The 16,177-nt window shown below is 28.8% G+C and overlaps 1 protein-coding gene across 1 annotated transcript; it reads left to right on the top strand.

The window, feature by feature from the left end:
* The first annotated feature begins 13,050 nt into the window (after positions 1-13,050).
* Positions 13,051-14,553, top strand: LOC119683522 (major royal jelly protein 1-like). The gene is made up of 5 exons (XM_038097230.1): positions 13,051-13,269; positions 13,338-13,519; positions 13,589-13,964; positions 14,025-14,392; positions 14,446-14,553. Exons 1-5 carry the CDS (start codon positions 13,101-13,103, stop codon positions 14,500-14,502), a joined length of 1,152 nt encoding a protein of 383 aa, XP_037953158.1. The 5' UTR covers positions 13,051-13,100; the 3' UTR covers positions 14,503-14,553.
* The last annotated feature ends 1,624 nt before the right edge of the window (positions 14,554-16,177 follow it).

Below are 16,177 nucleotides of genomic sequence, written 5' to 3' on the forward strand. Positions count from 1 at the left end.
CAAACAGCAGCTTAAACGATGAATTTTAATGTGATGACTATATAATATTGAATAATACATATATGGAGCGATACTTTAATGATTATTTAAATGAATGATGCTTTTTTATATGTTTATTGTTTTTATGGCGAAATTGTTCTTTCGGCACCCTTTTCCTACATTGTGGGTACGTTTTTGATTAGGATGCAGAGCAAGTTGTAGAACGAACAACAAATGGGAGGCATTAGCACAACTTAATGTTGTTGTAGTTGTGAATAAAAAAGTTCTAATTAATGTGCTTTAGTGTTGGTATGTGAGAAAGCTGGTAACAATAATGGCTATTGCCATTATCAAATTGTGTTTTATGCAGTGAACGAAAACTATCAAACGTAGTGTACTGTTTTTTGTTAATATTCAAAACTGCTACACGAACACTACACCAAATAAAATTTGAAACATATCAAATAATATATAGTGTTCGTGTTTATGAACACAAAATTCAAAAGTGAACTTTTTTCAACATATCAAGTAAAATTTTTAGTATTCTTCTAAATGCGTTTTTTTTCTTGAAGGTAGTGAGTTTTACAACGATCTTTTCGGGAAGTAAATGAACTTTTGTAGTGACCATTTTACGAATGCAGTGTATTAAATATGTTGATATATCAATGTAAGTCAAATAAATTTAAAAATGTAATAGCATCATACTTTTAGGAAATTTGTTTTTTTTACAACAACAACAAATTGGGTAATGGAATTTAAACAAACGTTGTGAAGACCTATGAAGACAAACATAGTATTGACATAGTCAAGTGACAATCGTTGCTCTGGTTTTTTCTTTTTGGATATAAACAAAAAAAAACAAAAATACTTTTTTATATTCATTTATATACATATACATTTATATATGAAATGTCTTTTCATTTCTATTCGAACCCTTTCAACTTAAAAATATTTTTTATTTTCTCATTTTCCGCCTAAAAAATTCAAAACTGTTTAACATTGCCGATTTATAATTTATTAATATAAAGACCAAATTTTATTCATAGTTTTTTGTACGATATAATTGGTCAATGTTGAATAATACACAACTTTTTAAATTAGTTTTAAAAATATTATTGATTGTTACCGATATTTCGACTATAGTTTATAGTCTCAAATTGACTGATATGATACTGATATGATAAAATTTTTTATAATAGTCGTAATTTTTTCTTTCAGATTTGTGAAAAAAACATTTAGTGTGGTTAAAACATATTGGTATAACTCTTAAAATATGCTAAGTGTATAATATGAAATATAAAAATTATAAACACAAATTAAAATTAATTAATTTTAATAAAAGGAATATTAAAAATGAATAATAAAGGGCAACATAAAGTATTTTTATCTTATATATTTAAATTAATTTATTGATTCATGCTTTAGAACTTATTACTAAATGAAAGGATCATATGATTTTAATGGATGGCTGGAATGTTCCAGCATATTTCCAGTGAACATTCACAGTAGACTGGCTTTTGAATTGTGCTGCACAGAAACTTAAGATTTAAAATATTTTGGGAGTAAAACCTAATTCTGAAGATTTTAAAAACCTTGTTGTTGCTTCACATAGTTTCTTTCGTAAGTTGCGAGTATTTTTTTGCTACTCTGAAAGAAAATATTACGGGTAATATAGTAACAACACATAGGACAAACAAATTCTACAATACAACAACAATGGTAAATACATATTTTCGTTTTGATAGGAATTATGTATTTACTCTCTTCTCTACTTATTAAAAAAGTTTTTATACACTTACATATATATATTTATACTGTTTTTATACACAGTATAAAGTATATTCACCTTATTTTCGTAAGGTCTTTTCTTTTGTAAGCATGTTGCAAGAGAACAACATAAAATAAGCACTAATTTTGATGGAACTGTGGAAAAACTGGTAATTTTGTTAGGCTCATTTATGCAAAAGACGTAATTAAATTTAAAGTTATAGTCTCGAAAATGAATAGTAATTCTTTGAAATTATGGACAAAATTATTTTTTTTTTATATTGTTTTAATAAAATTTTTATTTTCACGCTTTTTCAATGTTACCAGAAAAAAGTTGTAAATTAAAAAAATTGAGTATTATTTGTCAAATATTAGTTGACAGTTAACTGGAAATTTTGTATATATTTCCAAAAACCGTTCACAATCGAAAAATTTTTAGTCTTGGCAACCATGCCATTTAAATTGCTTTTTTATTAAGCGATTTCAAGAAAGTTGGACTAAACAAGCCAGCAGTGTTGTTGTTTGTTATGTCATAAAATAAGCGATTGTTCTTTTGTGATATGCTTACAAAAGAAAAGGCCTGTAGTTGAGCTTTATAGTTGAGTATAGAAATACTTTTAATAAATCGTAAACAGGATTATATACAATTTGCCGTTTAATTGTTATTGTACATAATATTATTTATATATCCTATTTATTGAATTTATTACTATATTATAAATTTATTTAAATTTTTAAAGCATTTAAATGTATAAAACATCGTTAACCTTATCTACCTGAATTGTAGTATTCTGTTTCTCGAATCTTTTCATTCCCTATTTTGATTTATATTTAACACATATAATTAATTGGAGAAATTAATTTTTAATTTTTGAAAAATTGTTCAAGATAAATTTTTGAGTTATTATAACTGGGAGTATACAATATTTTTGTATATTGCAGTCGATATATGCAAACACAGCGGCTCCTGCCTGCATGAAATTAAATTTCACATGATTTCGTACTTCCGTCTTCCGTGAAAACTGCAATATTTTTCGTGAAACTTTTTGAATTTCTCATTCACTGGCGGGGCTTACGGAAGCGCAGCAAGGTTGAAGGCGGCTCGAAGTGTACGTCCTTTGTATGCACATCATAACGCAGACTGTATGAACTGAGCGAAACTATATTAAAGGGGCGCATGCAATGCGCTTACTTGCCAAACTGAGTATAAATGAAAACAATAACAACAAGCAACGAAAGTATTAATAAGACCAAAACCAAAAACAGTGAAAAGAAAAAGGAAAACAAACAAAAAGGAATGTAAACTTTGGTTAAAAATTTTTGTAGCAACTTTTGCCAACAAAACTTAGTATCCCGCAAGTTTGCAACTAAGTTAGATGCTAACCAAATTGCAACGTGCTACGCTGTCCATGCTTAACGACGAAAGTAGGACTATCTGACTCCTGTGGTAAGGAGTGCAATGTCCTTAAGTGTATTTATGTTTGTCGCAAAGTAATTCTTTGCAACTTTTAACATAGAATTGGCTTTGCAGTTGCAAGGTTTCTTCATTCTTAAGATTTTTTATGTGTACCTTGAGGTGAGGTTGAAACCAAAAGCTTAAAAGTATGTTCCAATATTTAAGCATAAGCGAATCCCTTTAAAAAAATACTAAACGAAACTGGCTTGCATATTTTAGCACCGCACTTAGAAAGAACAGATATTTTAAGTGTCGAAGGATAGTTAGTAAGGTTTGTAGGGTCATAAAAATAACAAAAGAATATACAAACAATTACTTCTCGTATCTACATATATACCGTTAGACACTTTAAGTAGACAAAATGTCATGCAAATGTTAAGATATTGATAAGAAATAAAAGAAAAGAATTGTAAATTATAAAAAAACTGTTGGTGTTTATTTATTTGATTTTTACAAAACGGAATTAAAGGAGGTGCCATTATGTTTAAGGATTATGTTGAAGTATGTGCTTTTGCTATATATGCTTAAAGGTAACCAAGTGTATTGGAACTGATAGTATGTAGTATAAAGTAAGTGTTATAAATTCAACAATTGCTTGGGTCTGGAATTATGTCATTAATAGAACATAGATAAAGAAAAAATAAACTCAATAGTGAAAACATTTGAAAGTTTAAGAATAAATAAGGCTATATATCGAAAAAGCTGTAACTGAAGCATAACATATAATAACGGTAATGGAATCATACTTTTATTACACGCTCAAGGCGTGTACAGTTGTGGTTCCGATTGAGTATATCTCTTATCTCTCAAACGCAAGAAAAAGTAGGAAATGTTCACTTATTTTTTTCATTTTTTTATACTTGTTTATTTAACATAGTCTCTTTTCGAGCCCATAGAGCACTGTAAAATGTTCAGTAGATTTTTTGAAACATATTTACTTTCAGTGTTCGCATTTACATTTCGTTATTTGGTTCAAGCATTTTGGAAGATTATTGGTATCAAATGGTATCAAAACAATTTCATTTAATTTTAAATTATAGTTTGGCGAATAGTCAGAAGTAGCGTAGATTTAATTGCTCTGAATACGGTGGATGATCTGTAACAAAGATGCGTTTTTTAATATTCACAAACCATGATGATTTTATACGTTGACGCATTATCGTCGCCTGCCGCTTCATAGTCCAGTTAAATTCTTCGAATTGTAGTCCTCAATCAGCGTAGAACTTGTATATATAATATTATTTTACTTTCAAAGTCCAACGTTCTAGTACGGATTTTCTATAAACAACTCTATTTGAATTAAAAGATGGTCAGATTTGTTTTGATTTTGTTCTTCCATCGTATTTGAAGCGTGAAGTCGAATCGCTAATATTACAATCGCCAATATATATGACAATTTCTTTTTAGTCTTCCTAATATATGACAATTTCTTTTTAGTCTTCCTAATGTTCGTTATAGTGTGTGACACATTTTAACACCAGTTATATGCATGACGATTTCTTCGGGAATTTATTTGCTCATATGTTTCCAATTGATTTCCAACCCAGTGTGTAGCAATGTTTTTTACCAGTTAGACTGGCAGACATGCATGATGTTTTATTTTGGGACATATCTATCATGTGATTCAAATCCCGAACTCTTCAATAATTTTGGTCGCCAGTCAGAGTGTGAGGTTCGAAGTGCGTATTTATTCAAATCTTTGGTCAAAATTCAAAAAGCTGTGAGTTTTAGTATTCCAGTTATATTTGCGATGAGTCTAGCAAAAACAAAGGGGTCTGTTATATGGATTTGATCCACATATTTGTCAATTTAAGTTTGTCTTACAAACCAATAGACAAAGCAACAAAAACGGCTTTTAATGTTGCTTATTTTAAATGATAAATAATCTAAACCTAATGTTATCGTCAACCGGATGTTGTTTGTAAAGGACATCGTTGATCATTCAAGTATCCAAAGGGAAATTTCATTATTTCCTTAAATACTTTTGTATAGATAAATTGTATTACTGATTATAAATACAAGGCACCGTATCTAATTACAATTATGAAAATATATGTGAAAAAGACAATAGAAGGAAAAATCCCAAGTGCCGGGACTTCCGTCCTTGTATCCCATTTTGAACATTTTTGCAAACAACAATAAAATGTAATAATACAATCCACTAAAAATAGCGATAACTGACAACATATTATTTCAACCTTGATAGAAAATTAGTTAAGTTAGTTGTAAGATAATTTTATATAAATAAAGAAACAACTTTCTAGAAAAGTTAATAATTTTAAACTACTCAATCTGTGTGCATTTATTGTCGAGGGACATTAGGCATAACAGGTCGCTTCCAATAATTTTTCTGACTTTTTTGATGTCTCCTTCATTGTAAATGTGTTTTAGTGGTATTTCCTAGTCATAGCTCCTCACGACTGTCACAAAATTTCATAAACTGGTAGGACATGCATTCTTTCCTATACATAATTTTTTAGTATTTCGTAAATTTTAGTCCTACTTTTGATCAATTGAAAACATACTTTGTTGAAACATACGGAATTTTTATGCTAGAACTAAAGTGAAGACAATGTGCACATTTAGATTGATTAACACAAAATGGGATATGAACACCTTTTTGTAAAATAAACCAAACTACATTATTTTTTATTTAGTAAACTGATTACTCCACGCGCAAGGTAAAAAAGTTTTTTATAAACTTTAATACGTAAATAAAATTGAAAAACAAAATTTTTTTTCCAAATTTTTTTATTTTTGAATTAGTATATTGAACTAATTTTTATATTCTTATTTTTAATAATTATTGTTATTATTGTTTTTGAGTTTGTGATGAAGCTTACTTCTCAACAACAGCAACAACACAGAATTTTCTCTCATAAAGCATATGTTCGAAAGCTCTCTTTTAAAAGATTGGACAGTTTCAGATCCAAAATATTGGAAAACTGTAACCTAAAAATTTTGATTGCGTTGGATATCTATGTAAACTACAAAGCATAACATAAAGTGAGAATGGTATGAATTCTGGAGTTGGATCTAAGTAATCGTGAGAAGTAATGTTAAATATTTGCTATAACTTTGCTAACATTTCTAGTTCTTATATCAACATATTCCTGCATGCATACATTTCTTTAATAATTATATATTTTATACATAACAATATAAATAAGCAACGATACTCTATATTTGCTTTTCGTAAATATGTAAAAAAATTCCATAAAAAATATAATTTTGAAATATTTTAAATGAATTTATAAGTTAGTTTGTAAACGTAATAAATATAAAGTGATATTTCCTCCTAAAACAATATCAAATACTGACATATGCCGTACAAAAACAAAGGTAGCAATCGAATTTCCATTTTAAAATAATAAATATTTACTCGCAATTTCATTTCAGATATGCCCAGTTGAGCGTGCACATGTGCCATGTGATTGTTTTTGTTATTTGTTATTCCTAGCAGTATTGGATACAACACAAAAACACAGTTATCAAAACCTCTGGGAAGCGGGCAAATGGTCCAGCTCAACATAATCATCAGGTGTGCATCAGAGTTCTCACAGCTAACAGCTTTCAAATGCTAAAGCGATGGAAATAAGTGTGCACAATGCATTTTCGTAGCTATAAATTTTTAATTTCATTATAAACTCTTCCTTTTTTCTATTATTTCTTTCATGTCCGATATCTAAAACATAAAATACTCTAGTCTATTTTAGTCGTTAAATTTTATATTCGTCTGCAAGATTTTATGGTTCATAAAAAAAATTATTGAGATTGATTTAATATTTTTTAACCGATTACTCGTTTTAGTACTATAAAATACTAAAATAATACTATTAAAAAATAATTAGTTTTTTTTACCACTGAGTTCCAAATAGCTCGTAATAAGTAAGTTAATCACATATACTTAGTAGAGTTGAATTTACTTTTAATCCAAAAATTATATTCCGATTATTCACCAATAGATGTTTTCAAGTGTGGTTCAACCAGTGGAACCAGTTTTATGGTCAAGCCTATAATTTACATGTTGAAAAACTAAATTTTTGGATTCAAAAACTTCCTCACTGTTATTCTTTCTTCTATACAAATAAAGATTTCTTGTTATAGGACATTAAATTTTTAATCAAAAAAACTAAATTAAAATATTTAGTGGCAGAGACCTTTCTCTCAAGCAAGATAGAAATTAAATATATAATAAAACAACTTGTGATTTGTAGATGAAAGAATATTTCTACCTAAACACAACATGACCAGAAATGGATAGTAAAAAGACAAAATGTCTAAGTTGGTAGGAACTTCCCATCTTTATGGATTGTATAGCACGTCATTGTGTGATAACGTGCTTTGGCATGTTCATTAATATTCAAAAAGCTGCCTCAAGCAATTTTATTGGAACTACCATGGACGAGGAGAAAGAGGAGACGATTGCGCTTATCTCTGTAACTGTCCACCTTAGTTCAAAATTCGTATAAGTACAATAACGTTGCTGTATAATATGGGGAAATTTGAGAAAATTCAGATATCCGCTATTTAGATGTTTATAAGGCTCTGTGGTTGGAGTCCTACGTCAGTGAACGAGGTGAAAGACCTTATGTGGGATTTGGGAGTATCATAATGGGCCAATAAGTTCATGTATTTCGCAATTGCCGATTGCAACTTTACCTACATAATATGTATCTAAAAAAATGTGTATTAAATATAATACAATAAATATTTAATATATTTATAATATATTTATAATAAATTATATAATTATAAATATATAATTATATATAATACATTAATTTAATTTTTTTATTAGTTTAACATTGTTAATTATGATAAAGTATTTATTTATTTTAAAGTATTTATATTTATTACATATTATATTTATAAATATATAAATTTATATATTTAATTAATTTTTAATTAGTTTAACATTGTTAATTATGATACAGTATTTATTTATTTTAAAGTATTTATATTTATTATAAATTATATTTATAAATATATAATTATATATATTTAATTAATTTTTAATTAGTTCAACATTGTTAATTACGGTAAATTACTTATTTATTTTAAAGTATTTATATTTATTATAAATTATATTTATAAATATATAATTATGTATATTTAATTAATTTTTAATTAGTTCAACATTGTTAATTATGATATAGTATTTTTGCAGGCTAATTGGTCAAATTTTTTATAGTTCTTAAAAATATGCATTAAGAAAAAGAAGTCACGATTTATTTTATAATGATTTTTGTTTCATCGGTATTTCGACTTTAGTCTAAAGTCATTATCAATGATGATATGATTGGATAATTGGAAAAAAATGTAAATGCTTTAATAATAATGAAAAGTACATACATACATAAATATAACTGGAACATTTATCCGTAAACAGGAAAAAAACGGCATTTTTACCGAAGTAAAACCCGGAACTGAATCGAAATAAATATATATCGATTTCTCATAATTGAATTAAAAAAAAATTTATTGTAATAAACCGATTTATTTTGGTACCTTCATACATATTCTTATACATACCTACATATCTTTTAAGTACTTAAAACTTTAAGCTGAATGAATCAAAGATTAAAATTCAATAAGAGTTATTTTATTAATTTATTATTTGCAATTTATATTTTGTTACTAACAGTTAATCTATTATTTATAACACTAGAAGTTTGCTTTTTTGTGAAATAAATTCATTAAATATGTGTTTGCAAAAAATAGGAATATAATGATTTTAATAATTATAAAATATAATTTATAATACAAATACATACAATATGGTTACTCGGAACTAAATGGAAAATCGAAGGATATTACATAGTTGCATACCCAACAACCGAGACGTTCGTTTTAACCAGAAACAAAAAATATCCCCATAGAAGCCTTGATAAAAATACATCATGAACTGAATATTAAACAGAGAGACATGAAGTATTTATCGTGGTTATCGTAAGGTTTATTTGCCGATTGATTGACGTAATCGTCTGTTGGTGCTTTTTTAAGAGAATATGTCGAATAAGGAAGCAGTTTTGAATCTTTACTAACTACAAAATTTAAAAGACAATGCTTAATATGTGAACCTTAATTGTCGTTATAGAGAAGGACTTGATTTTTTTTAAAATTCGGGAACGTTTGTTTTTCTTTCTGTTTGTTTGTTGTTTTGTTTTTGTTCCATTATATTTCGGACTTTTTAAGATGATAAAAGAAGGCGAAATACTCCACATAGAACCCTTGAGTCAGTATTCTTGATATTAAGTCGAACTCTGTTTTCTTTAAACTTCTTGAACCATCTTCCATGTCTGCTTTTGATAATTATGTTTTCACCAAGAATTTCGTTCAGATCGTGAAACATTTTTAAAATTTTTTAACAATTTTACTATCTCCAATCAGGAAAAAATCAATGTATTACTTTATAGACTGCTAATCTGTTCCTTAAATTGTCGAGTATGGCATTATGCATAAAAATTTCGTCTCATTCGTATTAAATAAATCCAATATTTACTCATGTATACTCGAATTGCGGATATCATGAATTTATGTAGTATTAGTTACGAATAAACTATTTTAACGATATGAAGTTGACAATAAGTCCAACGCAAATGAAAATCTGTTGCAAGAATCGTGCGACAATCATACAAAATTTGTTGGCGCCTCCCCACACTGTTATTTGGTTGCAATTGCAGTGAAGCTAAGAAGACAACAATTGCGCCACAAAGTGCAAGTGCAACATAATATGTTTGCGTATGCTTCTTGTAATTGTTGTGCTTGTTTCGGTATTGTTAGCACATAAAGTATGGAGATAACAACAAATTATGGCATCTCATAAGAGTTATCTTCGCCAGTGGTCAACTTAGGTTCAGTATGTCCTTTTGTGCGGTTGTGTGTTTCTGTATGACTAATATTTGACTACCACATTTGGGCAGCAAAAACAGAATACAACTAATGTCTTAACCACATTACAACACAACCTACAGAATCTAGTACTCTTTTAAGAGTATGTATGGCAATTGGTTTGTCTCATAATTTACGGCAATGTTGTACACGGTTGCCTAGCAAAGTGCAGTCAAATACTAGGTCAAGTTGGGAACATAGTTATGTTGAATGGAAGACATATGTGCAACTTGACTCTGAACTGCTGCACACTGGCATTGTGCTATATGGCCAACACGAAATATTTATTGGCCCATGTGTGTATTGTATGTATGTGTCTGTATTAGCAGAGTCCTTAAATGCTTTGATTACTTTTCATTGAGTTAATAGTTTCACTCGACAGATTTTTGCATCAAATTTAAGTATGAATTTTTTATGTTTCGTGCTGGAAGTTATCTTTTGTGATTCAACCGGTTATAGTACAGAATTTGTATTTCCTCTCCATCTACGTGCGTGTTCCCTTACTTTGCCTGATCATATTTAATTGCTTTTTGTCTAAATTTAGGTAGGCTTACGTTTTAACAGATATTTTTGCGATTTCTCTGGTAACAATTTCGTATACACGCCACCTCTGAGTATTGTCAGCAACGTTCTGAATCACACCATGGCTCTACTTATGGTATGTTTGCCATTCAAGGAAACAAGTATTTCTTTCTTTTGGAATTACTGTTTCTTTTTTCTGCAGTAAAATAACTTGTAAATTCTACTTTGGAGAGTCGTCTGCTTTTAATGGTTTTTTGGGAATTCATTATTTGTGTCCGTAGTTGCTTTTACGATTTTAACCACTGCAGTATGCAAATCATGAATGCATCAAATGGTGCATATTTTTTCTGTTTTGATTCCAACTCTGTTTCTTGATTTTTTTGCAGAATTCCGGAAGCTTGCCATATCAAAAATGTTGGTAAATGTTGGTAAACAAACAATCGCTGTCTCTGGACATTTGTAAAATGGTTTAAGTTAATGTGGAAAATATATTGGGAATTAATTTCAGATGAAGTCGAAATTTAGTGTTATAAATTTATAATAAAAACTGATCTTTTTTAGTAATTTCTTATTTATTTTTTTTTTTTATTAATTTTTTATTTTTATTTTTTATTTTATGTTTTATTATTATTTATTTTTTAAATTTTGGTTTTTATAGTATTTTTAAATTTTATTTTTATTTTTTATTTGTATTTTGGTTTTTATGTTTTTAAACAGTAATAAATTGCCACAACAAAGTTTTTATATTTAATGAATAACATTTTTGGCTGACCATATAGCTGTTTCGAGTATTGCCAAATATTCATCATTATCATCAGTAGTCTTGGAATTATTTTCTATATTTATTTATAAAAAATAAAAAAAAATTGCCCTGCCAATTTGAAACTCAGAGTCTATGTAGTTTAGTCAGCTTACCCAAAGCCGTGGTTGACTTGTATGTTCCAACTTGAAGTTTTTGTTATTTTGCTGGAAAGTTCATTAACAAATTCACTTGCTGTGTTATAGAACGAAATCATAAACCAGCTGTAGAATAATTTCTTCTTCTTTATTTGCCAATTCGATTTCGAATATTGGTGATCATACAACATGACATAATACTATATTGATTAATAAACACAATTACAAATAAACACAATTACAAATTTTTAACTATTTCTGCGTATTGCTCTCTGCATCTAGCTATATTTATAAGGCTGCCAACCTCTCGTATTTGAGTCCATTGACGAATGTTTCGCAGCCATGAAAATTGTTTCCTACCAATACCGTAGAATAATTGAATTAATTAAATATATTTAATGTTTTTTAATTGTTAAGTTATATTATTTCTCTTTTGCAAAGGCATAATTTATTAATTATGAAGAACTTTTATTTTTCTTGAAGACCTATTATTTTTTAGTTTTCAACAGAGTCACTACTAGCTAGTGCTTAAGCAAACCAATGTATATACGTGAACAGGTTTTTGAAAGCCTGATATAATTCCGGTCGCTGTGATTATTTCTCGAATAAAAAGAATCTAAAGAAATGGCTCAAATCTCTTACTGCCAGATTTGGGTCAAATGACCCATTTGGGACACAAATCCCAAAATAGTTTAAAATTGGAGACTTGGGTAATCATTGAAACAACACTATTTTGAAAACATTGAAGAAACCTGTTCCTTAGAAGGGACAAAAAGTTGCAAAAACACTGGACTAAATGCACTTAGCTTACTAGTTTAGTACAAGAAGCCCATTATTAAAAAGTATTTTAGTATTTCATTTATGAATACTTTAGTAAATAATATTGAGGATCCGTTTTAAAATTATGTTTTATGTAAAGTTAATTCTCCGCTTTTAAGTAGTACCTACTAAATATAGTTTAGTTTTTAATATTTAACTGATATTATCATATTGTTTTACCAATGTCTGGCAAGTTTGATCTTAACATAGTTTTTTCGATTGTTTTGATGCTTTTTATTAATACATGAAAGTGAAAATAAATCTTTCTCTTATAGTCATAAATGCTTACACATTTAATTTCTTAAAATGCAGATAAAAAATAAAACAAAAATACTTTTGCTGTCAATTTTCCTGTTTTTCGCAGTTTTAAGGCACAACTGTCATAACCTTTAACCAATATTTGCAGTCTAAATATATTATTTATATCAACACATCTCTTAAATCTTATAAAGATGTTGAATATCGGATCTAAATTTATTATATAAAAACATTATTTGCTGTTCTATTCATTTGGTTTTGAAAATATTTTGACACACGAGGTACTCATTTCAATTACTTTTAACTTTTTATTTCAGAAAGATATGTATGTGACATATACCAGTATGTATATTTATCTGAAAAATATATATATGGTTGCAAATATGTTTGCGTGCATTATCTTAACTTATTTATCTCACTGACAGCTCTAATAAAAGTCTTTAAATAACTTTCTAATGTTGATTTGGTGCTCAGTTCTGTCGCAGACCGCTATTCATTAAGATTCAATATGAATTTATTTGGAATTATAGTATATGTTTGTGGAATTTTGCTGATAATTCAGCCGCTGAAGGTGCTTCCTAATGAAGTTCTTATTGCAGAATGGGATTCTTTTGATAATGGTGTGCATAAAACCAAAAATGATGGAAGACCACTAGATTTTTGTATGGAAGTTCAACGTGAGTTCATTGATTCTCTAGTATAATGTACAAAAATGATACATGAAATCTAACTAATATTTTATTAGCGGATGGATTTTGGCGTAAATTTATAACGATTTCAACTTATAACCAATCAATGCCTTTTACATTAGCCACTCTAGATGATGGCAATGCTACAGAGTATGGTGCGGTTATAAGACCTTATCCTAATATGGAATGGCACACAAGTGGTAATTGTCGAGGCATTGTTACAGCAACAAGTGTAGAGGTAATTTAAAAAATTATTCCTTCAGCTTGCTATCTGAATCCAATGTGGTTTTTATAAAATCTTTTTAAGGTTGAAGATGACTGCCGACGTTTATGGGTATTAGATGGTGGACGCAACTTTACATCTGAACAACATTATCAAGTATGCCCACCCAAAATAGTAGTATTTGATTTGGTACGAGATGTTTCAATATTTCGTTATGAAATTCCCTTCAACCAATACAGCACTTCTACATCTAGTTTTAATGTAATCACATTAGCGACAAGTCGTGCATGTAATGAGAGCATTGCTTACCTTACAAACTCAGGCGATTCAACAGTGACAGTCTTTAGCTTAGCTAAATTTTCTTCACATGTCGTGACTAGTGAACTATTTAAACCTACGCGTCGATTAACAACGCAAGAAAGTTTGTACAACGATATACTTGGAATATCACCAAATCCATGTAAGTTTATCTAAGGTATATTATAGATATAGGTCCATTTATAACTTTTCATTTTTCAAGTGGATAGGCAAGTTTATATGCGTCGCTTTGAATCGAATATTTTAATGTCGATTCCTGAAACAGTGTTACATTTTGCACCCTTTTGGCAGCTTAAATCGCTGAAGCCGTTGGCTGAGTCATTTATTAGGAATAACGGTTACCAACCCGCACATTATACAGCGCTAGTTTCTGATAAGATGGGCAATGTATGGTGTGCGCAGGAAAATGCTATTGTTTGCTGGAATCCTCGCAATCTTGGAAGTCCCAAGCTAATTTCTACAAAAGCTGTAGATGTTCATACATTAAGTCATGTGACTAGACTAAAAGCGGGATATGATGACATTTTCGGTTATTTTATAACAGGAATATCAAATCTGCATCATATAGAGGTAAATTATATATTTCAGAAGCAAAAATAATTTAAATTAAATAAAATTTACAGAACCTGAGCACAAAAAGGAATCAAATGTTTATGATGCCAACTGCGAATCTTATTTAGAGATAATAAAGTTATATAAAACTAAAAGAAAGAAAATTTATTTATAAATTAGGAAAATCTAAAAAAAATGTGCTTTATGCACAGTATAGTATTGTATATAGGTACTGTAATTAATATATTCCATTGAGGCACGTAGCTACAAATTACTTATGAATTATCTAATAGTATTTATATAGATTGCTGGGTATAGACACCAAGTTTCTTGAGGTCTGTTATATGTAGTAATGAGTGAGCGCCAATTTTGGTGAATATGAATAGTACGAAAGCAATTCATTTAATTTGGCTATTAGAGGCAATGACTTGGAAACAGCGCCGTTGTTTTGAATTTTTTTTCTCTCGAATACACAAGTTGGGGTATGATGCGATTGTTACTGGTGGTTTGGTCTTTTTCAAAGTTGTTCGTAAACAATACTCTACGCGCATCCCAAAATTCAGATGCGACAACTTTGCCAGCTGTTTGATGCGTTTTTGGCTGCTTAGGGCGAGGTTACCGATTGTTGTCTAATCAGGTCGTTTTTAAAGTGAGCAAACCACTTCAATACTATTTGTCTCGATGGAACAGGGTCCGAGTAGCACTCGCAAAGTTAAGATTTTTCCGTCTCGGTGTTTTTCTTCTCATCAAAAAATAATGGTAATGATAACTCATTGGATTCGAAATTATTTTAATTCCATTGAACTGAAAATCGCGTCACTAAAACAGCTAAAACTTAATGAGTAATCGGTTAAATATTAAAAATTTTATGAGGATCATTAAAAAGTTGCCACTTTTTAAAAATTTTATTTATTTACCATTATTGGCGTTGCCACAGTGTTGTCTTATGAACTTATCAGCCGATAATAACACATTCAAAAAAAATGTTGAGTTACTAGTTACTTAATTATTTAAATTTTTAATATGAATAGGTATGCTCAGAGAGCAAATTTCAAAAGTTGAACTTTTTAAATGAATTATGATTCAATGTGCTACTAAGACGAAATAATGTATATCATGGGTAGCTTATGATTTTTTTGATTTCTAAATACATCTATGAATCTATTAACTAAAAATAAATATATCCCCTAAATGATTTTTTTTTATAAATTATGATTGTGTTCTGATATTGAATTGTTCTTACGTCTAATATGCACACTTTCTAGACAAAACATTGTAATCTGGTTCAATTCATGAACCAGATTATGAACCAGATGAATTTCATACCTATTGAAATGCAAATTTTTAAGAAGTATATTCGATACTATAAGAAATTCTAAGTTTTCAGAACGATGATTGTTGATTTTATAGATATTTATCTATACTTTGGTTTAGAACATTTTCACGTTTTGAATAAATTGGACTTGTAATATCACAAAGACTAAAAAATGTCTTGAATTTTTCGATTAAATTATAAATGTAAAATAAATACATTTCGATCATGTACTGATAATATTTTTACACTTCAAACAGCAATTCAATTACATCCACGTCTAAAAAGCAACTCTCCTTACGGATTTTTTATTGATTTCAAATGGGCATTTGATTTTATTGACCAGATGCTGCTCTGGCAAAAACTTCATTTACAACGTATATGTTCGCGCTTAATTAAAATTCTCCAGTCTATTTACGACAAGGCGTCCTTCGTGATCAAACTTCGACAAAAAGACTCCGATCCTATCTCTGTTACCAGTTAAGGCGTTC

This window comes from Teleopsis dalmanni, chromosome 2 (assembly GCF_002237135.1).
Source record: "Teleopsis dalmanni isolate 2A chromosome 2, ASM223713v2, whole genome shotgun sequence".
Lineage (NCBI taxonomy): Eukaryota > Metazoa > Arthropoda > Insecta > Diptera > Diopsidae > Teleopsis > Teleopsis dalmanni.